Source organism: Micropterus dolomieu, linkage group LG23 (genome assembly GCF_021292245.1).
Source record: "Micropterus dolomieu isolate WLL.071019.BEF.003 ecotype Adirondacks linkage group LG23, ASM2129224v1, whole genome shotgun sequence".
NCBI lineage: Eukaryota > Metazoa > Chordata > Actinopteri > Centrarchiformes > Centrarchidae > Micropterus > Micropterus dolomieu.
The window spans coordinates 26,828,907-26,853,830 of NC_060172.1; the positions used below are offsets into that span (position 1 = coordinate 26,828,907).

Genomic DNA, 24,924 nt, shown 5'->3' on the forward strand with positions numbered 1-24,924 from the left:
AATCTCATTGGCAGAAAATGCTAATTGGCTGCATTTTAAAACTGGAAAGTGTTTTCAAAAGACCTTCAAATTTGGCAGTTGTTCAAGACTATACATCTTTGTACAGTGATAGTGTAAATGCATAACCATTCAACAGTGTAGTACATACATAATCATATATAGTTGTTGTTAAACTCTGCATCTCATTTGTCACCAGGTGACATCAGGACAGTTTGACATGTGGCTTCCTCCAATATTTCCTTTTTTCTGTCACATTGTCCTTTTAATATTGCACTGTCATTATCCCACTGAATGTCATTTAAAAGAATTACCAAAACAAATATATAGATATTTTTTATTAACATACTCTTTTTGGGAATGGCAGAGAAGTGACACATACCTTTTTTCTAAGTCTTTGCTTTGGATATCACAACTAATATGTAGCTCTGCTACCATAAAAACTGTTCTGGTAACCATTGGCTGAGAACCATTGTTAGTATAATGCATAATAGGATTCCCATCAAGTAGTACAAAACACTGTTATATTGGCATATCATTTCCAAGTATTAAACTGTGTTTCTTCCCTTGAAACTCTCAATATATGAGTATTTCTCAAAACAATTACAGCACAGCCAAGCATATATCTTCTGTTAAGGTTCTGTTTAACATAGACGTCCCTCTTTGCCATTATGATTCTCCTCTTCAGCTCAGCTGACAATGGGTTTGTGCTTATTTTTACCAAAACGCTCTGTGCAAAGTACAACAATACAGTAGCTTCATCAAAATAAGCTAACAGTTTGAGCATTAATGAAAAATGATTCACAGTAATAAATCACAAAAGAGACAACATTGGGTTTGGCTTGCATAGCAAAGCAAAAGAAAGACAAAAACATTAAAAATATATTTACAAATTATGCAAGTCCTTTATCATTTCATTTAGTCATTTTGTTGTGATTTTTCTTCTTCATCTCCACTGTGTGAACCTTTGTACACCATGTGACAGAAAATAGAAGCGGACATATAACATACTGTTTACTCTTTTGAAGAGGGGGATGAAAATAACACTGTGAGACTGGTGTCTGTGTCTGTACATGACATTTACAGCTCTGCATTTTATTTTGCACTCTGTCGTCTTAGTTTCCATTCTGTCTCCTCTCCATCTTCCAAACATCATTCTGTGTCACTCGCAGAGAGAAAATCTCATAGCGCTTACAAACAAGGTGTCCTGGGACAGGCAGCAACTGCAGGGGAATGATGCTTCACAAAGACTCTGAAAGACAGGCAAGTAGACACATCAAAAACAACTATGTAAAATCTGGGTGGCGGATACTTCACCCTCATTATCTACATCACAATCCTAGGATGTTTCTCAGTTTGGATGGAAGATAGAAATTAATGGAATTCTACAACTTTCTTTCTAATTGAAAATGGTGGAGCATAAATCTTACTAATCTACTATTTTGATTGTCCTGGTTATTTCATTGCATTTATCTCTATTGAGAAGTATACACTTGTACGGTATTGTGAGGCTGTCAAAACAGACGAGAAGAGGCAAATCTGAGTTCTCTTTTCTTTCTTTACAAATTGTTAAAGAAGTGACAGCCACAATTTATAGAGGAGATTTCACTTTGTGCAGTATGCTGTTTTTGGTGAAAATTAAGCTTTTATGTGCTCTGCAATTATTCAGTTACATGGCTTCTCTGTTATTATTTGTCAGTCAGGGTAAATCAAAATAAAACTATACCATGGATTCATAAAAATGTTTCAGTAAAACCTTCATACTATTTCTCTCTGCAGTTATAGGTAGTACTTGCTTGCACTGGATTGCATCCACTATGTGTAATGTGCACACAGATCCTCATGAGGATTGACACTTACAGTGCTCCCTTTTCTCTGTGCTGTTAGTGGGAGGATGCCCGTTGTGGGTGGGATCTGTGCCAGGTCTCTTGTGGGAACCCCTGCTCAGGGTGGCCCTGTTGGATGTTGTTGTGCCACTCCAGGAAGCCATATGCTGCCGCTCCAGCGTCGACACGGTCACCATGCACTCCTCAGAGGGGTCTGAGGCTGCAGCTGCCCACGAGCTGTGCATGCGGGAACCCACGCTGTGCAGTGACTTCATGACCGGTGTGTGGGCTGTGGAGTGGATTGTAGACAAGGGTATTTGGCAAAGGATACAAATGAGACATGATGGAGATCAAGATAGAGGCACTCCTCGTTGAATTTACTATAAAAGAGGATTCTTTGATAAATAATGCCTGAGAGATTAACTTACCGTCTGTGTTGGTGTCTCTTCGTCTGGGCAGAGTCCCGACCTTGTCTGGCTGTGGTTTGAGGCTAGTCAGTGGTGCCCTCTTGTGGCCAAGGCTATGTGTGCCCTGTGCACCCTGGTCTGCTGCGCCAGAGCTGTCTGACCGACACTGCTGCGAGTTTTTACCTACAGTACCATGAGGAGCGGAGAGATAGAGAGTTAATGAAGATTTGGCGTGCCTGAACAGGTTATGTGTCTCACACACAGTGGATCCACCTAGACAGTGAAGTGTGATGTGCTCAGAAGAACAGAGGAGATCAAATTCATTACTTGATATTGTGTCAAACCCGTGTTAAATGTGTGATGTTTTGAAAGGTCAAAGATCAAATTAAATATTCTTGGAAATGAACTATAACTTCACAAAACTCTTTTTCTTTTTGCATCAATATAAACAACCAGATGTATGAAGTACAAAACCTAGAATAGCATTTGAATGTTTTATTTAAATAACGTCATGCGAGTACGTATTAACAATCGTGCCATTTAAAGCATCAATCCACAACTGCAACATGGCACCCCCAGTGGAAATACTGCCACCACACTGGCTTTGTTCATGTTTCACTGGGCTGAAGATCTTTTCTTACTCAACCAGAATGCACTTCTAATACATGGACTTATAATATGTGACAGCAAAACACGAGACGATAAAATGTTTGCATTGCTAATTGTTTGTAAATATCTTTAGTCACACTGACCTGCATTTTGCCCTGCAATGGGTTATTAAAAGTGTTGAAAACACATATTCTCAATACACAAGTCAATCTCTTAACCTATCAAACAACAGAGTCTAAAAATGGTCCAGATCTGTGCCTGAGGGAGAAGCCTTCAAGTTTCTCTCTAAAGAAACGTTTTCAGAGAGAATCCTATTTATAAATGCATCAAATCTTAAATGTTAGATGCGTGACTTTTCAGTACAGCGCTACTAAAGTTTTTAAAATATTCTATGTTATGGTTTTGACGTCTATGCAAGAATGACTTCAAGTAACTTTTAACAGACAGTCTGAATATCTCTTTGACAAAGAATACTTGCAGTGGAAAAAGTGCTCCCATGAGATTTACCCGAGATTTACTTTACATAAGCTATGCTTTCTACATTACCTTCAATCACTGTCCCTGTGTGTGAGGGCTTGTATGTGTGTGACTAAATGGGCTATTGTTTGCCTTGGTCTTTGTTGGCTGGCTGAACTATCACCTACAGACATGCTGCATAGAACAGACTGCATCTTGCCTTAATGTCTCTAACCCTGTTGGTTAAACAGGGTTAGAGCCATAGGTTAAAGATATTGGATGAGGGAAACCATGTAGTCATGGCTGAAAAAAGCCAACATTGTTGGTCAGACGCACATGCATCCACTACCCTGACCTCCACACAATCACTTTTTGCCTTGCTAAAGTGAGTGTGAACACACATCTTCCATGTGGGAGGGAAAAAGCTACACTTTTTATATGATTTGTCCACAGCTACTGTATTTTACACATCTGCATGAAAAAAAAAAATACATATATATATATATAAAAAGTATTGGAACGGTAAGAGAAGTTCCTTTGTTTTTGTTGTTCACTGCATAACATATATATTACATTTATCTGACGCTTTATCCAAAGCGACTTACAATAGCTATATATGTCAGAGGTCAATTTCTTAGTGATAATGAGAAGCTATTTCACTTAAAATTGTAATCATCCATCACCCAAAATCTTCCATACTTCCATTCATTCATAATGAATATGTTCTATTGTTGAAATTTATTGGCATGTATTCATACACAATACATTTATACATCTGATATTCTTGCTCCATGTTATCTATGGAATTCTTACTTATTTAAATCAATCTGCAACTGCATTGGAAAGTTTCTCAAGTGAATGATGTGTTGATGATGCCAGTCAGTTGTGGGCCTGCCTATTTTTAACGGCAGTGACCCGGTGGTCTACTCGTGACTTCAGACAAATTTTTTTACCACTTTTACCACATGTAAAACATACCTGAGCCCTCGAGGTTATCCACGCTGTGACCAGGCGTGTATTCAAAGCCACACAAATTCTTTGACACCACAGCGTATCTTTCCTCCTCATCCTCGTCTTCTTCAGAAAGGAGTGTGGCTCCCAAATCAGAGCCCAGTGTACTGGACATGAAGTCCATTGGAGGGATGGAGGTGTTGGACACGTTTGGACTGCTCTTCATGTGCCTAATTAATTGTGGGAAAATACTGTATATCAGTGACCAAAATACATTTTAAAAAAGCAATGGAGGTCAGATAATGAGCAGGGAAAATACTGCAAAACAAGTTTCAGAATGCAGATTCAGTTCAGTATTCAGAAAGGTAGCGATGCAGAGACTGAATGCTTGCAGTGATTTCACTGATTACTTTCTCAGTGCTGGTGTGTGTTGTGCTAACACAATGGAGTTGTAATTGGACTGGATAAAGGATATCTGGATGGGCAGGGCTGTCACCAACATGCCTGTTATCTCCCCCACAGCTGTCCTCCATGATGGCTCACATCCCACCATAGAGGAGATGCATGCATAATTACCAACTCTATTTACTGATGTCAGAACAGCATGTTAGACTAAACCCAGTCATTACCCTACAACACGTGCCACCACTGACTTGTCAAGTTTTCCAATGCTCCATCAAAGGTGTAATCAATGGAGAGCTGTTTTTATCGCTCGCAAGAAACATAGACCGCAGGTTCGGGCTGACACATGTAAATACCAGCATTATAAGACGCTCAGAAATTGGCTATTGATATGCAAAACCCAAACTATCAACAGAATAAAATGAATAAAATTACAGGTATCTGTCCAACTGTGCAAAGCACACATATTTCAACACAACTGTGATGCATATACAGTATAATGCTTTCAAATATCTAACTTTTTAAGTATTTTCTTTTTTCTTTTTTTTTGTTACCAGAAAAGAATCTCAAAATGTAAATTTAAAAAGACTCCTTACCATGCCTGCTTGGCCACCTCATACTGGTAAGCTCTGGTCAGCTCATCCAAGTGGGCCTGCAAAATCGACTGCATTTCCTCATGGTGGGCAGAGCTGAGAGAGGAAGATGAGGGCTGGCTGAAGGGAGCTCCTGCCGGCGAGGATGATCTTCCTCTCAGGGGAGGCGTGGGACCTCTCTCCTCCTCTACCTCATTGTCCAAATTCTGGTGGCGGTAGGTCTGGACGGACATGGGCGGGGTCCAACTGTTGCTTTCATATCTGGCATGGGGACAGAATGTTTTCTGTATTAATTATCACACTGACTTTGCTGAACAGCTGATTGCATATTTATGTTGAAGAGACCAAGAAATATATATATATTACACAAAAACATTCTCACCACTTACAGTAAGTAACCATCTTAAGATAAATTGTCCTTATTCACTTCAAATCAATTCAATTGTTATTTACATAATGCCAATTCATAATCGAAGTTATCTTACTGGACTTTTTATATAGACCATACTTTCTGTAATATTATTTATAGAGATCCAAAAATTCCCACCATGAGCATGCACTCAACTGATCCAAAATTGTTCATTATGTTAAACATGAACAACAGCTTGATACAAACCGATTTTGTTTGTTTTTCTATATTCGGAAAATGGTCAGCTAAAGGTTTATCTAAGCATTGTATGAACTGTGTGACTCTCTGATGGAAAACCATACACACACACAATCTGGGCACAGGTGCAGGATATTGTGACCTCTGTGGTTGCGTGCATTTCTTCTGTCCACATGTGTTTTTGTGCTTGTGTGCATCTTTTCCAGGGCAGAGATTGATGAGATATGAATGTATCTTACCCTCCTCCGTGGTTTTCCTGGGGGTAGCGGTCAAGGTCAACCTCGGTACCGGGGAGAGGGTGCATGGGTGGTGGAGGCAGGGGAATGTTAGCCCAGCATGTCCCATTTGATTTAGAGGCCTTTGTTCCACCCTTCACCTTCTTTTTCTTCCCAACCTTTGAACCTGCGGGTAGATACAGAGGGAAGGAAGTTTAGTCTTCTCTATGCAATACGAAGAAGTTCTTGTTCATTCTATACACAGATTTTATTCTACACAGCATTCGCACACTCTAACACACATATCAGTGTCCTGAAAGCTATCTTCTATCTTTCTCCACTATCACGTCCCCCACCCAGTGTTCATTTGTTCTCTTTTTTTGTGTGCTGAAAGCGCATTAGGACTTTTTCTAAATGTTGACATTTTCTAAAGAGGCATCAAAACCTGCGGCGAGCCACTTTAAGTTGCTTCCATATGCTTGCTCTACTTTATCTCTGGTAAGCCTGACATTTAGCTGAGCATACAGCCTGTTGTGCAAAAGACAGAAACGCCTCCATGACTTTACTAAATGTATATACACTGCATAAATAAACTAACAACACGCCACCACTAATCAAGCTAACCCAAAGTAATGTGTCATGATTGTGTGACATTTCTGGGCTTGATAAGCTCCCGGGGTAGAATTGTGATGAGACAGAGGAGTAATTAGGAACATTATCCTAAGGGTCCTTTTTCAGTGAATATGTAAATAATTTCCCTCCTTTTCATTTTGCTCTTTCTCTAGCTTAGTTTGCAAACTCCCTTGTAGTAATTTCCCCAGAAAAGACTCTCCTACCAGTCATTTTATGGCGAAATGTTGTGAAATGTTTTTATTGGCATTCAAGCACTGCTACAGTCCACAGAAACCCACAATACAATCATCATAAAAATCATTAAAAAAACAAACAGATTTGAGCTATATCTTCATCACGGCTCTTACCACTGCCAGGGCGTCTGTCAGTTAGCGAGTAGCCCAGGTTTGCTATTTCCTGCTGGGCTTGAAGAGAAGCCTTCCAGCGGGGATCTGGCCTATCCACAGCCAGCTCGTGGAAGCTGTTGGACTGCAGTATCTGAGTGGTGGCATAGGGGGTGGGCTGACTGCCTCTCGCTGGGCTGCTGTAGCCTGCCTTCCCCATGAAGTCAATACTGCTGTAGATGGCACCATCAGACAGCATGGTGCCCGTCTTCTCCACCGCTGCAGACGGTAAAACATCTGAGACAAAAGAGAAGGGTGACAAAACGAGGAGTGAGAGGGAGATGGGCTCATGGAGAGATAAGTTGACATGAAGTTAACGATCTTTAAGGTCATTAACACTCCCTGCTGCTCTGGCACTCTGCATTAGTTAAATACAGGTCTCAAATGGACTTGATATAAATGAAAGTGATTATCTACAACCATAATTAGCATGCAACACGCTGTGGGAGCCCGCTGGAGTGTTCACGAGAGGGATATTCAAACAGTGCTAACCTTCAGCTCTACTGTTTAGCACACATGAAGCCTGTAGCTTACCAGGGTTCCAATGGGCTGAGAGCACAATGCAAACACATATACTTGAACTATAACTCTCATACCACCTCGAAAAATACAAAATAGCAGGACATGAAAACGAATGAGAGGCAAAAAGTATATGCAAACTTAAGCCAAATAACAGGCTTGTCAAATCACATTAGTAAAGTATAGCCCTCAAAGGCTATTTTAATTTGTGTGTGTGTTTGTTTGTGTGTGCATGCTTATGTGTGATGTCCTGTCACTGTACTTCCCAATGGATGAACATCAAAACTGTCGGACCAGGCATTGCTAAAACTGTACTTTCCACCACCCCGGCCTGTTTATGTTTCTTACCTCCTCTGCCAAAGTTGCTGCCGCCCTTCGGACTGCCTAAGCCCCCGTTAGCTGGGAGGCTCGTGGAGGGCCAGGAGTCAGCCAACCAGGGGAGGCCCGGGTCACCCGCTTTCAACAGCCCTGGACGGCTGTGGGAGGATGTTTGTAGGCAGACAAAGAGAGGAGAACCGGTGACATTAAATGTTAAATTTCCAGCAAGCACCGTAACAGTATTACTCATTTTCTTCCTGCTGCATCAACAACAAATTGATGTGAAAACTCATTCAGCATATTCTCGCCCGTGGAGCAGCACAGCGCACAGGCAACAATAAACAACAGAGAGACATAAAATGGCAAGTCTATAAATCAGACTTCTGCCTCCCCTTAACTCCACCACCCCTAACTCTCCCTGGAGATAGAAGACAGTCCTAAATACACACTAAATCCACTTTAGAGCCTTAGCACAACAGAAATTTACATTTTAAATTGAGAATCAAGGACAGCCTCTGGCAGATCAGCTACACTGGTGCACTGTCTCCATAGCAACAGAGACAGCAGAAGCCCATTAGGTGGTTTAGGAAAGCTACCGTGTCATTTTGTTTTAGTGAAATACAATGGTCGTGAATACAGGCTTAGACTTGAAGGTAGGAAAGTTGTGGGCAGCAATTCAGGAACAAAAAAAGTCCTTTAACAACCACTTCGTATCAGCTTCTGTAAAACGGTAAAACATTTACTTGCTTCATGCATCCTGATCACATATGTTTACTTAATATGCAGCTACACAGTGTTTTTCCACTGAGTCTGATTTGCCAAGTGTGCCAAGGGAATTGTTCACAGCTGACTTGGTGATGGCTCAAAGGTGTTCACACAAGGAAGTCAATAATTTCCATTTCAAAATACACAACTATACACATACATTTACATACATTTATTTAGAACCACATGCCATAAAGTGTGAAGAAGCACACTCATGCACACACGCACACAAAAGGGTTAGGCAATAAACAGTTTATTTTTAGTCCATTATTTGCAACATTTGTTCTAGCTCTGGGCTTATCTGCTTGCTTAGGTGTTACAAAAAAGAAAGAGTGAACAGGGAGGAATAAAAATGAAGAGGACCTTCATGCTTTCAGTCAGTGGATACAAAGGTAGACTTCACTTTGGGCATTTTGAGCCAGCAGGAAATTCTCATGGCCACAGAGTGGAGTCTCAAGATCCAACACTTTGTTGTTCCATCCCCACATTGGACCCATCGCGGTGTCCCTATACGCCAAGCTTGTTAAACAGCACATTCATCACCTCTCCCCTCCTCCCACGACCTCTCACTCAGCCAACAACCTCATATGAACAGAGAGTGAGTTAGTGAACAAAAGAGCGGCCCACCTGCATTAATTGGTAGCACTCACTTCAAAGGACTGATTAATGATTTCATCAGTGCAAATCATACGCTGATATGAGTAAGCAGGGGGAATATTGGAACATGTATGCTAATTCCATTCATCATGAAAGAACTCTTCATCACAGGTAGTACAATGGACTGTTGTCATTGAGGAGGCACACTGAGCATTGCACTGCGTGGCACTGAAATTCTGAAGTTCATTTAAATTCTCACCTTCCATTTCTGATCAGGCCTCTGTCCCTTTGGAATGTCACTAGTAGAGAAAAGAAAGGGGGCAGAGAAAAAATAATTAAACTACAGTGTCTAAAAGATGAACAATTTGAATGACTGATAAATTCTTGCTGTCAAGACTGTGCGCAGATAAATTCCTGTGATATATTATGTATAATATAATTTAATACAATATGAAGAAATACCTGCACGAGTGAAGGTGAAGGACTGAACTGCAATTCAAAAGACAGAGAGGGTGTTTAAAAGGTAAATAGAGTGTCATTCATCACATAAATTAAAATAAAAAAAGATGCAAACAATTCATGAAATCAGGTGTGGAATCAAGTCCTTCCAGCTAAACTCTGTTTATTCATTTATCACTGATGGTCTGTTAGCACTGATCATATTTTGATGAAACTCTGGGCAACAAAGCATCTAACCACTTCATTCCAGCTTTTTCTGAATTACACTGATTGCCCTGAGGGATGAAGGTCAAATGAAGGTGACCTATTTGACCCCTTTTGCCTGCATCATTATCATTTTATTTATTTATTTCCTCCAAAATACAAATTAGAGCTTGGAGGCTATATGAAAAAGAGAGAGGAACAAGAGGTTTAGTTATAAAATTAAATATTTTATTATTTGACAAATGGGGGACCTCAGAACACAACAACAAAAAAAAGCAATTAATGCTGCATCCAAATATTTAATATTAATATAATTGAATTAATTATTCAAACATTAAAAAATATATATACTATTTTATATTTTTAACCATCACTGTAAAAAGTTGTACTATTTTTTTCCAAAATTGAAATGTGGTGTTTTGGAATTAAAGTCCTCAATTTGTTTTGAGAGAGGATCAGAGATGCAGCACTCAATCATGTAAATCCCCATTGAATTAGGAAATCACATCAATCTCTCTCCCCAAGTCACTACAATGAAAGCTGCAATACACATTATGATAATGATACACAACTATATGCTTGACTCACAGAGGGATAAGAATATTTCATACGTAAACCTAGACGCGTCTCGTGTTAATGTGCAAATAACACCAGCCATGGTCTGATAATGGAAGGGGATGTTAAATTACTTATCTCACATGAATGTATTAGAGTGTTGAGGTGCAGTGCTGATGGAACTCAGCACAGTTGATGCACATCAGTGCACAGTGAATTAAAGTCAATAGGGCCTATTTCCATGTATGCTGAATATATTTCCTTTGTTCTGCATTTTAGCCAGCTCAAATGGAGTCGCATCTATGATGACATCAGCTTTCATTGGAGACAGAGACGCTAGTGTGCTTTGAGATTCTGTGTTGATGCAGAACCATGTAAATTGATTTTTTACCTGCATAGTTGCTGAGTCCCTTCCTCTTTTTTCTCCTCCAGTACAGCCAGGCACTGAAGCCCATGAGGACAATCCAGCAGGCCCCTCCCAAACCAGCAATAAAAGCTGGCTGCTTCACCACGTCTGAGATGCTATTGTTGCCCTCTGATCCCGTCATTATGTCCCTCAGTTCTGCACCTGGGTGTACCGTACACACAGTAACGAGAAAAATACAGTTAAATGTTAAATGTCAATTTAACGACACGTGAATGAACAAATGTTATGTTTCAGTAGTTGAGAATCGTTTCATTTGGGATGAAATTTAAAGAAAGGCAAAATATCCATTCCATTTCTATTGAGGTCTAAAACATCTCTCAGATGTCCAAAAGAATCAGTTTTATTGGTCTAATTATTGGTGTATGGAAAATCAAGACAGCATATATTAAACATCATGACACATAGATGAGAGGGCAACTGTGAAAAAAAATCAAAAACAAAACAAAAACCCCCAGCATCAGTGCATCCAATATGTAGGCAGAGTAAATCAATTCAGCAGTGCACTTATCAACTTGAGCTGCAAGACACGAGATTGACAGAGCAGCGCTGACAGAGTTTGATTTTCTGTTGCGGCTACTGTGCTGTGAAATTAGATTCACAGTCTCCAGCAGGAAACCCCCCCCATCATTAAGCTTCAGTCCACAGGCCTGTGTTTCCCTTTTTCCTGCGCGTTAAGGGTGTTATTATATATCAGTCAAAAGTCACAGATGAGGAGCATCTGGCCTGGGCTCTGATATTGATTCCAGGCTTATATACTGTGGGCGTCCTTTAGCTATTTGATAAGATGTGATAGTCTGATAAGCTCCTACAAAAACACTGTCTACATTGTTAGCGCCAGCTGCCCACATATTGAAGAGGATTATTGATATGGCTAACAGTACTTGGCACAGTGTTACCAGACACTACACTTAATGAAACGCTATTGATTTCTCAGTAGACGTCTGCGTTGTAAAGCGCAATCTTCTTTCTTCAAATGCAATAAATTGATAAATAATTTTTCCAGACCCCCAATCTGTGATGGAGACCTAGGTCCCCCATTATGAGGTCATGCCATTTGACTCCAGGTTCGGTGTGTATGAGTGGATTACCTAAAATGATGAGCTGGGGTTTGCTTTTGACCCCCACCCCTGCACTGGTGCCTGCAGCCACCTCCACACGGTACTGCACTCCAGCCTGCAGCCCCCCGACTACCACTGAACGGATGGTTGCATCCACAGACTTATTGACATGAAAGCGGGTTTCGTTGGCCAAACACCAGATCTGACAAAAACAGACACGCCAGAGTGAATTCATTGTAAGGTTCTAGAGTACATTACTAAAATATTCAGTTTGCTACAGTGTATCAGGTGCAGAGTTTGATATACCTTGTATTCCTGGATGATGCCGTTCTGTTGGTCGGAGGGAGGAGGGTCCCATGACACACTGATGGACGTGCTGTTATGGCTCCCTACTGTCAACACTGTCACTTGCTGCGGAGGCGCACCAGGTGCTGATCGGTTCGTTTTAAAAGAAACAAAGGAAATACACAGAAAAAAAAGAGTGACTCCTGTTTTTCATCATATCAAAGAAGGATTTGTACCTCAGTTCATATTCTTACAGCAAGCCGTACAACAAGGTATTTTCTAAGCCAGTGTGGCAGATGGTTACCACAGCACATCTCAATTTCATATCTTAATGGTAGGATTTTTTTGCATAACTGGAATGTACTGGGACCTAAAAAAATACACCATTCCGCCATTATACTGAGTTTAAGATTTTATTATCCAGCTGGCATCATAAGTTATACACACCAAGCATTTGAGGTCCAAATTGTGCTTTATTAATTGCACAAATGATAACCATTCCAAGCACACCAGCAAGTTTAGATATGGCTAGAATTTCCTCTTCCAAGCCCAGTAGCTAGCGCCACTTCCATAATGTATTCCAACCATTACGAACACATGCAAACGCTTCCAAAGTAGCTGTTTTCAATTTTACTCAAATGAAAATGGTCAATCTCCATGTCCTATAATGAGGATTCTGAGATTGTTAGTCAACAGAAATGTGACACTATGCTACATGGTGCCAAACTCAAAATCTCTCTTTAATGGGTCATTTTAAATGTACCAAACTGGCCTGATATCCTCCATGGACAGATCGGCAATTTAAAGAGACTGCAGGCAGCGGGAGGCAAACACCATGTCTATGCAACTGAGCAAATCATCATCTCACACCGAACTGACTACACAACTGCTCTGGGCACATAGTTTCTCATGATTCCCATTAAAACTATCCTTATGTTTGGATGAAATAACCACTCTGAACCCAATTAAGGAGCTGGAAATAATAATGCTATTTGCAGTGGAGCCATGTAAGTAAGGCACTGAATGCCACAGCAGAGAAAGCAAAGCAGGTGGGCCATGGAGGGATTGTCTTGTTTGCCACCTGGCCAGAGAGCAACATGGTCACTGTGACCCCAGTTGGGATTGGTTCTATAAATGGCTGGAGAGAGATGCAATAAACACTGTATCTCAGTGAGGCAACAGCAAGCAGTGCTTGGTGTATTGGTAGTATCAGTATCAGAGAAATAAAGCGGGGCCATATCAGGAGTATAAGAAAGAGTGCCAGTCCTGAGACTGACCTCTGCCAGTCTTCTGACATTTGGAAAGCATCTGTCTCAGTTAATTCATAAATAACAGAAGAACAATAGTTTTTCTTAGCTGAGGATGAAACAAACCTCCCTGAATAATTTAACAAGTGCTTAAAAGAGAGGTTCTAAACAGATATAGCATGGCGGCAAAATATTTGACAGCCTGGCAGTACAAAGGAATTAAATCTGCCATATGAGATACAGAATATTTGTACTTCATGTGACTCAACCCCGTTGGAAGATATCTATATTCAGCCATTTGGTCTGTACTTTCTGAAGCTATTACTATTAAACCAACTTGTGCAGATGTACTGTGCCAATATAGTGATGACTCTATTATTCAGAAAGGAAAAGGACTTATTTAATGATGGGCCAGATGAATATAAAACTCAAGAAATGATCCTAAAAGAATCAGAATTCAGTGTAATAAGAATTACACTGAATTGAACTGAAGTGAATCCTCTTGATATATTTAAGCTGAGATACCACCTGGCATGGAAACAAATAACCTTAACTCTTAAAACAAACATTAACCACTATTAATGTAGGTGGGCTGTAATGGAAGGAAGTCAGCCTTCAGAAATTATTTGAAGCATCAGCATTCTGAAATAAAAACCTTTCTAATTTTTAAGGCTATCTAATATATTTCTTGGCCAAATTTCATACTCATAAATCTATTGAGGAGAAAACAAACAAACATTAGATAGAGTGCAAAACACCATCAGGAGTATTCTCGAATTTACCAAACAGTCAAGAACAGTTATATGATATGGGTACAAAGCAGTATTTGTGGTTATATTGAATTTAACTGATTATTTCAAATGTTCTAGTAAACAATACCGTATTACATCTTGAATATTGCTTGCTGCTGCAAACAGTTTAAGCAAGAAAGCAGTACAAGTACTAGACTAAGACTGTTGCCTCATATGCTAGCTGCTTCATACAATTCCCACCAGACAGCAGTAAACATAGAATATCAGCAACTGTTACATATTGTATGTGGAAATGAGTAGAGTGAACAATGAAAAATAGGAGGGCAGCAGCATGGGGAAGAAGAAATCTTGTACAGTGACTACAGTGACCACTAAAGTATGCATTCATTCAGTTTCACATAGTCTTTCACACTACAATCATGCCGAAGAGGAAATGTAACTTAAACCTATAAATACATACATTTTGGTTAGCTAATGTGAGTGCACTATCAAGCAAGTAAGCTCCGGTTTTCCACATGTCATTTCAGTGTTGCTGTTTCAGCAAACTGATGCCCAGTCAGTCAAAGTTTTACATTAGGAGAAGACAGGAACCATTAAGCTTAGTTCTGCAATTTCCGTATGTACGAGAACAATCCCTGAGGATGAATAATGGCTACAATACCAGTAATGACTCAGGATAGCATTACAATAAATGGCCACAACGGTAGAAAAGGTCAAAGAGGATGTTTTTAATAATGTGACTAATACTGATATTAAGACTGATGACCACGGCAGCTAGAGAGTCATTTAAAGCAATTAATGCTCCCAATGTCTGTGGGAACATTTCAGTTTTTACTCACAGCTGTGCAATTAAACAAAAGGCACTTAAGCTGCTTAATGTCCTGCTATAGAGGATATAAAGTGGTGAGCATAACCTGTTATGCAAATTGGTGCATCAATTAAGCTAATTAATTCAAGAATTAGCAAACATTTCTATGTCAACATACCTGTCCCCATACAACCCACGTGTAATGTAAAATAAACTCTATCTAATATGTTTAGGGAGCTCTATTCTACAAAGGATGGCCTTGTCTTTTCTCTTCACTGAACCTCCTGCCCTGGTATCATAATGGTCCTCTTCTTAACAGCTGCACCTGCCTGGTACTTTGACACACAATAGAATTTTCCTTGATTTGCCGTCAGCAGTAGTGGAAAGACTGAAGGTCCCATGGATAACAGCGGCGACAGTGATGTCACAGAGCCTACTTCCTCTGGCCACACTGCTCCCACCAACAACTCTTGGAAGGGAAGGGTTGTCAAGATCATTAATCTTGATACACAATTTCCCCGTGTATGCAGTAGGAGACATCCGCTGTTTTGACCTCAGAGACCCTTAAGATGCCCTCTGCTAGGGTTTCACAAAGTCAGTAAAAAATTCCCATCTGCCTTTGATGGATATCGAGTGTTTTTCTCATAATTCTGCAGAGCAGCACATTTCCAGGCTCTAAATCATTTGTACAGTAGATCAAGCAATGTTTCCTGTACGGTGATGCCTTATTTCCAGGATCCCAGGTTACTAGAGCAAAAACCTCTTGTGATCCTGTGTGGCCATTTTTAATTGGGCTACAGTGAGGTGAGTTTCTCTTTCTCTGCTGGCTGTATCCCTTGTTCATTGCCCCTTCTTATCCTCCAACTGGGAGAAAGATGCACTAATGGCCTTATGTTCCATCCAGTCCAGCTGATGCAGCATCTCAATGCAACAAACTACATGAAGAGGTCTTGCTGCCCAGCCAGCAACCACAACTTTTGCAACTGAGGATTACCAGTTCATTCTTGACCTTGGAAATAGTAGTTAGACAAAATAATCCCAACTCAAAGGCCAAGTTTTTTTCAACTTTTTCACATGGCTTTCATCAGTGGATGGAGTTTGATCAGTTTTTATGGAGATTAATCTTTTGGGACTTTGGGAATAAGTGAGTAAGGACTTCCAAGTAAATCTAGTAAGTGGACCTTGAGGTACAATTGTTAAACTGCTATTTCCAAGGTCAAGAATGAACTACCATGATAAATTTAGCAGCCATGCATACAGGCATACAGACAAGGCATCCTAAGAATGCTGAGGAACAGGTACTTATCTGGCATGTCGACACATCCATGCCAATGAGTGTTAAGCAAAATATATCCGCTGATAAAGACTGTGTGAAATTTATTCATCGGCAATAATGATATTCTCGGGAAGCGTATGTCCTATTGAATGCAAAAATATGTGTATCATGTATGTGTGTTCAGATTTGATTGAACTATGACTCAGAAAAGAAGGAGAGCAAACTGCGACACGCAGTGAAAAGGGGTTAAGGCTGTAATTAATGAAACAAAGCCAGTTTACCATTTTAAAAATTAAAAAAATCAATTATGTTATGTTACACTCATTTGTGTCACAAACAGTTAACCTATGAAGAATCAGTAGCATATCAATTGACTTGCACAACAGGGGGACAAGGAGGACGCCAAGAAGTGTTATCACCAATATACTGTAGCTCACTGGAGATTGAGAGACTGTGTGTGTGTTGGTAAAGCAGGTCTGGTTAGTGTGCAGCAGGGGTCCACAGAGGGGCAAAGAGAGAGTTGAGCTTATGTCAAAAGAGACAGGTTCTGCCCTCCCTCTATGCCCACTAACCCACAGAAGCCCAGGCTTGTCACAGCCCCCCACTGAGCTGTCTGGGAGACCTGTTTTCACACCCAGGGGACATGGCACTGCAGCAGTATGCGTGTGTGGGTGGGTGTACTTGAAACGCCATTATCCATTACAATCTAGCCATTAAGCCTTTACTAGTGGCAACTACATATAAAAATAGGTAGAATTCACAAGAGCATCTGCTCATGTGTAAGTAACTAAATCATTAATTTGTTGCTTACCTTCTTCCATGGTGCGTGCTGTCATGGATTCACTGTCTGCACCCTGGAACTCATTGAAGTATGGCCGCACTTTAATCTCATAGACTATGCCTTTCTTCAGCTCAGAGAGAGTTATGTCCCTCTCTGAGGCAACCTTCAAGTCTTGTATCTGCCATGGCCCTGGGGAGGGTAGCCCTGACGTCTGCCGGTACAGAACACGGTAGCCTTGAATAAACTGGGATGGATTCTCCACCTTGGAGGAGAGGAAAAGAAGAGAGAGTGGGATGAAGACATGCTGTGTGGTAATACTGTGGGAGGTGTCATATATCTGTGTGTAAACTGTTTTGGAGCTGTAGCATTCAGCTTGTGTCCTCTGTCAGAGACAATGCATGCTTAGTTAATCATATATAGTTTAATAAGCAGCAGAGTAACCACAAGAAGACAGTTGTAGTGTTTTTGTCAAAACTGAGCAGCAACCCTGAGACCATCAGCACAATTTGGACTCAAAATATTGGATAAATATAGTTTTTCTTTTCGGTTTTTCTTCGTTTTTGCTGGTACACTTCAGGGCAAAAGTAAAATATGTAACAGATCCAACTCATAGTAATGTCTTGTTAACAAGGACTTTTGTGATAGTGAAGTGATACATAAAGCATCTGTTTATCATCAGACCAGAACAAATATATTAGGATGGATCTCTTTCCCCCTCTTTCTTTTTTTAGCCACAGTCTGCATGTTAATAAAAAAAACTTGTGACTCTAACAGCCTTTTAACACAAGATGTAGACTTTTTTGTTCCTTTTATGTTACTTGTACAAATAGTATGAAAACCTATAAGGGACTATATTAAAATAATAATGTAATCTTGAAAATTAAAATGTAATTCCACAAAAGAATTTTCCACATGAGCATGTGTTATTTGAGTAAAAATTTAAATGAAAATGCATTAATCCATTTTGCATTTTCATTTTCGCATGCTTTTATGGGCATTCTATGAACAAATTCAAATTAAAATGGAAAGGCTTTTGAAAGAATAAAATGCAGTATAAACAAGCATTATTTAAGTCACCAATACAATTTAAATAAAATGTTCTAACAATATGAAAAGGACATTTCATTTTCAAAGACTTTTCAAAGATAGTATATTGTATGGAAATGCAATAAGCATCCCCAGTCTATTGCATTTACATTTCACCACACTCTTCTGGTGTCAAAATGAAAATTTCTCTCTGTCTTCTCATCAAGGCGGGTCTTCAGTTAGGACATCACTCCCTCCTTCAGTGACTTGGTTTGTTAACATTTACAAGCTCTACCCAAAAACCTGGGTGCAAATGCGAGAAGTTTGCCTTTCTGCCAGAAAGCCTTATAAAGTCAGGTGACGTAGTATAAAGAGTGACAAAGTCCATTTCAGGTTACCTCGTTTATGTTGCATTTTGATGACCCTAAGCCTTTTTTGTTGCCTTGAAGGAAATGCTTACAATAGCATACTTAACAGTTACCCCCAAGTTAATAAAGTCTGAGAAGTAGGCTGTACATATTTAGTGTATGGGCTAAGATTAAGTTTGGGTTTAAGATGAAGTCTGGCATGAGAGTTACGTTTACAACTAAACAACTAGGCGAATGACACTTTGTTGATCTTCTCTGTTTCATCACCTGACATTGATCTTGAGTGATTGTCCAATCAGAGTTTACTGAAATATGAAATGCAATGGCTCCTAGAGAACATGTGCAGGGAAATAGATGAAATCAAACAGTGCGCACAAACCATTTTAATAAAAAAACTTTGACAATGGGTAATAAAAGAGTGTTTTTTCAGCAAATGTAGCCTGGTCATCTGTGACTGCAGGCTGCAGATCGACCACAAACACAGTTTTATCCTGTCACTGTGTCAGCCTGCAAGCAGCATTACAGTACATGGTGTCATACTGACAAGCATGAAATAGCAGACTACTATAAGCCCATCCTACGTGTGTCATTAACCTACAGCAGCAGGCAGTAGGGACACCTTGCCAACAGACAGAAATAACATTTCCCAGATAAAGGGCTGACTGCAAACTACCTCCAGAAGTGACACATGTAGCACCTAATGGTGATGTATTTGTCCTGAACAGAAACATTAGTCTTGATTCCTGCATCACCTCAAACCATACGAAATTGATGGAGCACCAGCTGTTCAGACTATGAATCCCACACTGTTTACTCTGTGTGTGCGCCAACAAATTCAAAACATAGTGACATGCCAAGTATAAAGTTCTCAAACAAGCTTTGGCAAAATTTGTTTTTGCTGTTCTGAAAGTAGATGTTGCACAACTACTATAAACCACTGTCACTTTTTCAAATGTTATAAGTACTCACAGTCCATGTAACCTGCACTGAAGTGGAGCTAAGAACCACAGGGTTATGCATGCTGACCACCACTTCCCCCAACTCCTTCTGCACGCGACGATGGTCTACTCCCTGTGCTGTGGGACTTATGTCTGTGAGAGAGAAAGAATACAGGCATGTAGAGTGGAACTTATCACTAAGAATTCAATATTTCATTCTTATTTCTGTACCTTGAGTCCGGACAGGCTCAGACATGGGGCTTGGGTCCCCGAGCCCTTGAGCATTGACTGCCCTGATGATGAACAGGTAGACAGTATTGGGTCGTAGGTCTTTTACTGTGAACTCGGTGGTCTTCACGTGGTCTGCCACTGTCTGCCAGCTATTACTCACCGACTGGCTGTAGAAATAACATGATTAAAATCTAATTGATTAGGAAGAATATTACTATACTACAGAAGTCATCTAGACCAGAGGTTTTCAAAGTGGGCGGCGGGCCTCCCCGGGGGGGGCTCAGTGAATGAAGTGAAAAAATATTACATTACTAATCGAAAGAAGATCATTTAGAATAGCCTATCTGTGTGTGATTTACTTAAAGAGATACAGCAGTTATGGGGAGGTTTACTGTTTTTCCCCTTTCCCAGAGCCAGAAACTAATAAATGACATGTATTTGGTGTAGTCTGATATGATGTCAAACAGCAATATTAGGTTATATTGTCTATTATACTGTTATATTAGGTTAAAGTGTCTATGAGATCAAATTACGTAATCATGATCCCAGAGGTATCCAGGAATTGTGTGAGGGGACACCTTTATCCAAGCTTTGTTTTTTTAGGGGCCCACTGTCTTAGACTGCAAAACCCCTGATCTGCAGTTTATTTAGGGAAACACTGGTGGGCTGTGCTCCTAGAGACTAGTAGCAAAAACCACATGTCACACGGTAATGGCCTGTCATACTCACTTAGAGTATTCAGGGTAACAATCATGAAACACGCTACGCCTTTGTAGTCCTTTCTTTTAGTCAACTATTTGGTAAAGAGAAAAAAAAGAGCAAATTTTCATGTGCCAATCATTTTCTGCTTGAAGTAAGCTTTTATTTGCCAAGTAATTGCATTCATGTTTAAATACCAGAACATGTTTCGTTTTTATAAAATGGATTGGAAAACTATAAGAGATCATAAATTCAGAATATTCAGCTTGAAACTCTCCTGGCTTGATTGAATGCCCTACAGACACACCCATATCTGTTACTGCCATGAAAATTTGAGGTCACTAAATGTAGCTTGAGGCCATAGGTCACACATACCCAAAGGCCTCGATGACATAGGAGGACACTGGGGAGCCCGCCTCTGGCCCTGGTTCCCATGACAACGAGATACTGCTCTTGGTAACATCAGTGACCTCTGGCTTGGAGGGTGGCCCTGGGAGGGCCGTTGCATTGTGAGACATGAAGTCTAAGAGGTCAGTGGAGTCTGAAAAAGGAGGAAACGTAGAGAGACAAAATGAATACCTCCAAAAGCAAAGTATATCAAGCAATGTTATGCTTGATATTCATAAAATTGTATTCATGTTCCATTTTGTATTATTTCTCCCGAAGCAGACCTCTGACATCCAAGTAGGCACTCCAAGATGTTTCTCCACTGGAGCTGGTAGCAACACAGGTGTATAAACCCAAGTCAGACAGCTAAGGAAGACAAATCATGAGATTATCATTAAGGTTAAACGAGCTCCTATTTAATCTACAGCACAAGTGTAACTGGGCTGATTGAGTTGTAACAAAAGCAACATTAAAAACCAAAGTATTAGATCTCTGCTCATCTAAATCACCAAAAATACAGTTGCTGTGTTCGGCTGGATCCAATAGTCTTTGTAACTCTGATCCCAGATGGTCTCTACAAGCTCTTACGTCAGTCTGGGCTTTTGAAGGAGGTTCACAGCTAGTAGTACAGTAAAAATGCATTAACCTTCACTGGCCTGCATTTGGCTCGAGAAAAGTCGGTGAGTGGATGAGAGGAAACTTTAACACCGGCCAATGAAAAAAAGAGCCCTGTAAGAGCTTACATTAATTTTCTTAATTGATTTCATCCAATAATAGTCTAGCCCCATTCCCATCAACATTATCATCATCAGTGCTGACACAAGAAGAAAGTGATATGACAATCTATTTTATATTGGCAATGCCTTAGGAGCCAATGACAACTATGCTATCTCTCAAGAGAAAGTAGAAGAGAGAGTGTGACACAGGGAGAGCACTTTGACGCTGTGACAGGACACTGTATATTGCAGCTCCTCCATTATATTAGCCCTTTTGGACTCCTCTTATAGGTCCCTGTCCTTGAGTCTAACTGCTGCCTCAGAGATTCAGACTGAACAGCAACATTTAACAACTTATAAAAATCAATACTCGCCATTCATTTTTTAAAAGCAGCCTGACTGCACTTGTCCATTTGAATTACATTCAGATGGCATTAGCTGGGAGATGAGAGAAGTTCTCTTTTGTCTATTACATGCAAGGATGTGGGGTACTCTCACAATAAATAAAATAAAAACCCAATAAACACCAGTGAATTTTTTGTATGTAGAACACATGTAGATCCTAATTTTAATTACATTTTTATTGACCGTGCAGTTAAAGTAGGTAATCAAACTAATGAAACACAGACATAGAATAAGGAGTCCTTCCCATTGAAGAAAAAAAATAACATTGCACTATATATATGTATAACTGACAGGTAAGTATAATGTGAATATGTGCACAGTATAATTATTTGCAAGCACACATCTACAGGAGACTCAACTGATATAGTGGAGTCAAAAACAACTCAATTTTGATTTGGGGGTAAAACTTTTACACTTAAAGATTTGAGGAGAAACTTGATTGCTTTAACTAGTTGTACTGTACCACTTCACGTACATCAAAATGGTAGTGAATCTTGATCAAAGATTATGTTTCTCACCAGGGTGCTTGTTATCATGCAGTTTAACCCAAAGATCAGTTAGCTTAACAGATAATTCTGGTTTATTACAATGGCATAATTTTTGTGGTTTTGGCCAAAATGGAAAGATCATTGCTGAGATCTGTGCAGTAGCATCACTTAAAAACTAATCTGATAAAGCAATAAACATGAGCTGTCAGATTTAAAACACACAGGCTTGTTGATAACCTGTCTGATCTTCTGACTACGCACTACTTTCTGAATCTGACTTCAAAATAGCAATATTGAAGTGTGTCCAGATCTCGACCATTACTTTGGTGGGTGCAATGTCATCATAGTAGGACATTGTGCCGTATGAAGCTACATGTACAATATCACATGCCAACTCATGTATATATGCGTCTCTCTGTATTTCACTATTACCCACCCGGGTACTCTGGATCTGAAGGCTGCCATGCTCCAGCAGGGAAAACCGCGGGTCCTTTCCAAGCAGACTGGCCCCATTCTTTCGCCAGGTGACCGTAGGTTCTGGGTCCCCTGACGCTTGACACCTAAGTAGGGCCACACCTCCCAGCACCTGCGTTTGGTTGGATGGGCCCTGCCGGATGATGGGTGGTGGGCGATCCTTCAGGGCTGAGAGTAACAATCAAGGAACAGGCGTTATTCTTTGAATACATTTCTGGCACTGTAATTTTGATTTCATTGTCTTTGCATGAAACAGTGACTCTCTGTTCTCACTGGTTAGAGGTTGCCTGATTTGTGATAAAAAAACAATACATGACCTTATCACAAGGTGTTAATTTGTGATTGCAGTAATTGCATTAGTGGTTGCAGGCCCAAGATGTTGGGGTTCAATCAGTTGGATTTGTTGTGAGAGGAAGTGACTGTTTTGTGAGCCTTTTCCACAGTAGGGCAGTTCGCTCATGGCACTGCATCACACCTTTGAGCTTTAATTACTAGGTGAGGATTAACGATGCTTCACCCGTGGTGCTAATTACCATACCTTCTTTATAACACCTCTCAACACTTTCATGCCTGTCCTCTCTTTTCCTACTCTGACTCATGGCTGCTCCTCCTCCCGCCCCCACCCCCTGTATTACATGCCAAGTAGAACAACAATTCATTGCGTTTAAAGCTTTTTAATGTTATATCATCCAGAAAACAGCCTCTGCGCTCTGCAACAGTAATTTCTGGAGTGTTGAAGCTCTCTAGGCCTTGTAACTACCCCCTGCTTCCAATTTCCTCACTGCTGCTCTCCACTGTTATCAGGTCTGTCTCCATTCGCACAAGTGTTTACAGCAGGTTCCCCCTGCCTTATCTTTCATCACAACTTCTTCAGCACAATGAGGAACACAGCAACTCAAGCAGAATAGCCAGAGAAATCAGGTACAACTACAGGTGCAGGGACAGTGAGTGCCATTTGTTATCGAGGCTGAATTGTTTGCATTTATATGGCAATAAGAACATCACCTACGTTGTGTTGTGGATAAGCATTTATTGTAACTGATATATGAAAGTGTTTTGAACATGAAGTAAATGCTTCACCAATCAGTATTTCATGGGGCACTCCAGTTGACCAGATTAGTCTTTATATTAGCTAAAGAAGGTAAGTGTAGCATTGCATTTTCAGTAAAACATTACATCTACTATACAATGATTAGCGAGCCAAGAACAAGCTGTAGAGCTGTAAGAAATGAAATAACACACTCCAGGTTTTGTTGCAAAGGTAAATAAATAAAATGCTGTTTTTCGAGATATTTATCTTGTTAGATTATTATCATTGACAGAGCCTACTCAGGCTGCAAAATTAAAGTGAAGTAGATTTGCAGATAGAGGGATGTTGGGAGACCTAATTACTAGTTGTATACCTGCTACTGCATAAATACTGATTATTATTATTATTATGAATTGATTATTATTTATTAGATGAGTGTATCTAAACCATGCATCTATTTCTACAAACAGTACTACACCACTGCCCAAGACTAGAGTTGAAAGGTAGCTCTCCAGGTCCTGATTTGTACTCCTGATTTCATCAAGCATCATACTTAAGCCTCCAGGCATCCTCAGTGTCTGTAGGAATCAGTCAGACAGGTTGAAGCTACACTACACCAAAAATGTATCTAGTATCAAACACCCATCCCCTGCAGGCTTGGTATATCGCTTTGAAAAAAGTGTAGCTTGCTCCGACGTGGAGGGCAGCAGCCATGGTCAGCTAGGATTCCCAGCAGTTACATTGAACTCTAATGGGACCCAGTTTCACATCAACACACACAATTGCTAAACCACTTCTGCAGCATCTCAACTGTCTATCTGTATGCTAAGTAGGTTCCAAATGTACAGCCTTTCTTGGTGTGTGTGCATTGGAGGGCACGAATCATGTTCTTACAGTGGTCAGGAGAACTGCCCTGGACTTGCTAATTCTACACAAGAATCACCACAGCTTCATCTTTAAGTTGGAGCACTTTACTCGACTTCTCTCAAGTCTAACGCCATAAACCTTTCAGTGACTCATCCCAGGAAACGC

General features: G+C 40.2%; 1 protein-coding gene across 1 annotated transcript in view; it reads right to left on the reverse strand.

The window, feature by feature from the left end:
* Positions 1-320: 320 nt before the first annotated feature.
* The window catches only part of LOC123963414 (roundabout homolog 2-like), a 79,724-nt gene continuing 55,120 nt past the window's right edge, over positions 321-24,924 (reverse strand). Inside the window, exons 10-28 of the mRNA XM_046040259.1 lie at positions 22,825-23,030; positions 21,064-21,145; positions 20,768-20,933; positions 19,694-19,860; positions 19,494-19,615; positions 17,161-17,392; positions 12,288-12,412; positions 12,012-12,183; positions 10,888-11,064; positions 9,741-9,767; positions 9,538-9,577; positions 7,947-8,074; positions 7,044-7,316; positions 6,088-6,250; positions 5,245-5,502; positions 4,274-4,476; positions 2,252-2,413; positions 1,858-2,112; positions 321-1,249 (exon numbers count right to left, since the gene is read on the reverse strand). Coding sequence (XP_045896215.1) covers positions 1,248-1,249; positions 1,858-2,112; positions 2,252-2,413; positions 4,274-4,476; positions 5,245-5,502; positions 6,088-6,250; positions 7,044-7,316; positions 7,947-8,074; positions 9,538-9,577; positions 9,741-9,767; positions 10,888-11,064; positions 12,012-12,183; positions 12,288-12,412; positions 17,161-17,392; positions 19,494-19,615; positions 19,694-19,860; positions 20,768-20,933; positions 21,064-21,145; positions 22,825-23,030 — 2,960 coding nt within the window. The 3' untranslated portion in view covers positions 321-1,247. The remainder of the gene's footprint in view (positions 1,250-1,857; positions 2,113-2,251; positions 2,414-4,273; positions 4,477-5,244; positions 5,503-6,087; positions 6,251-7,043; positions 7,317-7,946; positions 8,075-9,537; positions 9,578-9,740; positions 9,768-10,887; positions 11,065-12,011; positions 12,184-12,287; positions 12,413-17,160; positions 17,393-19,493; positions 19,616-19,693; positions 19,861-20,767; positions 20,934-21,063; positions 21,146-22,824; positions 23,031-24,924) is intronic.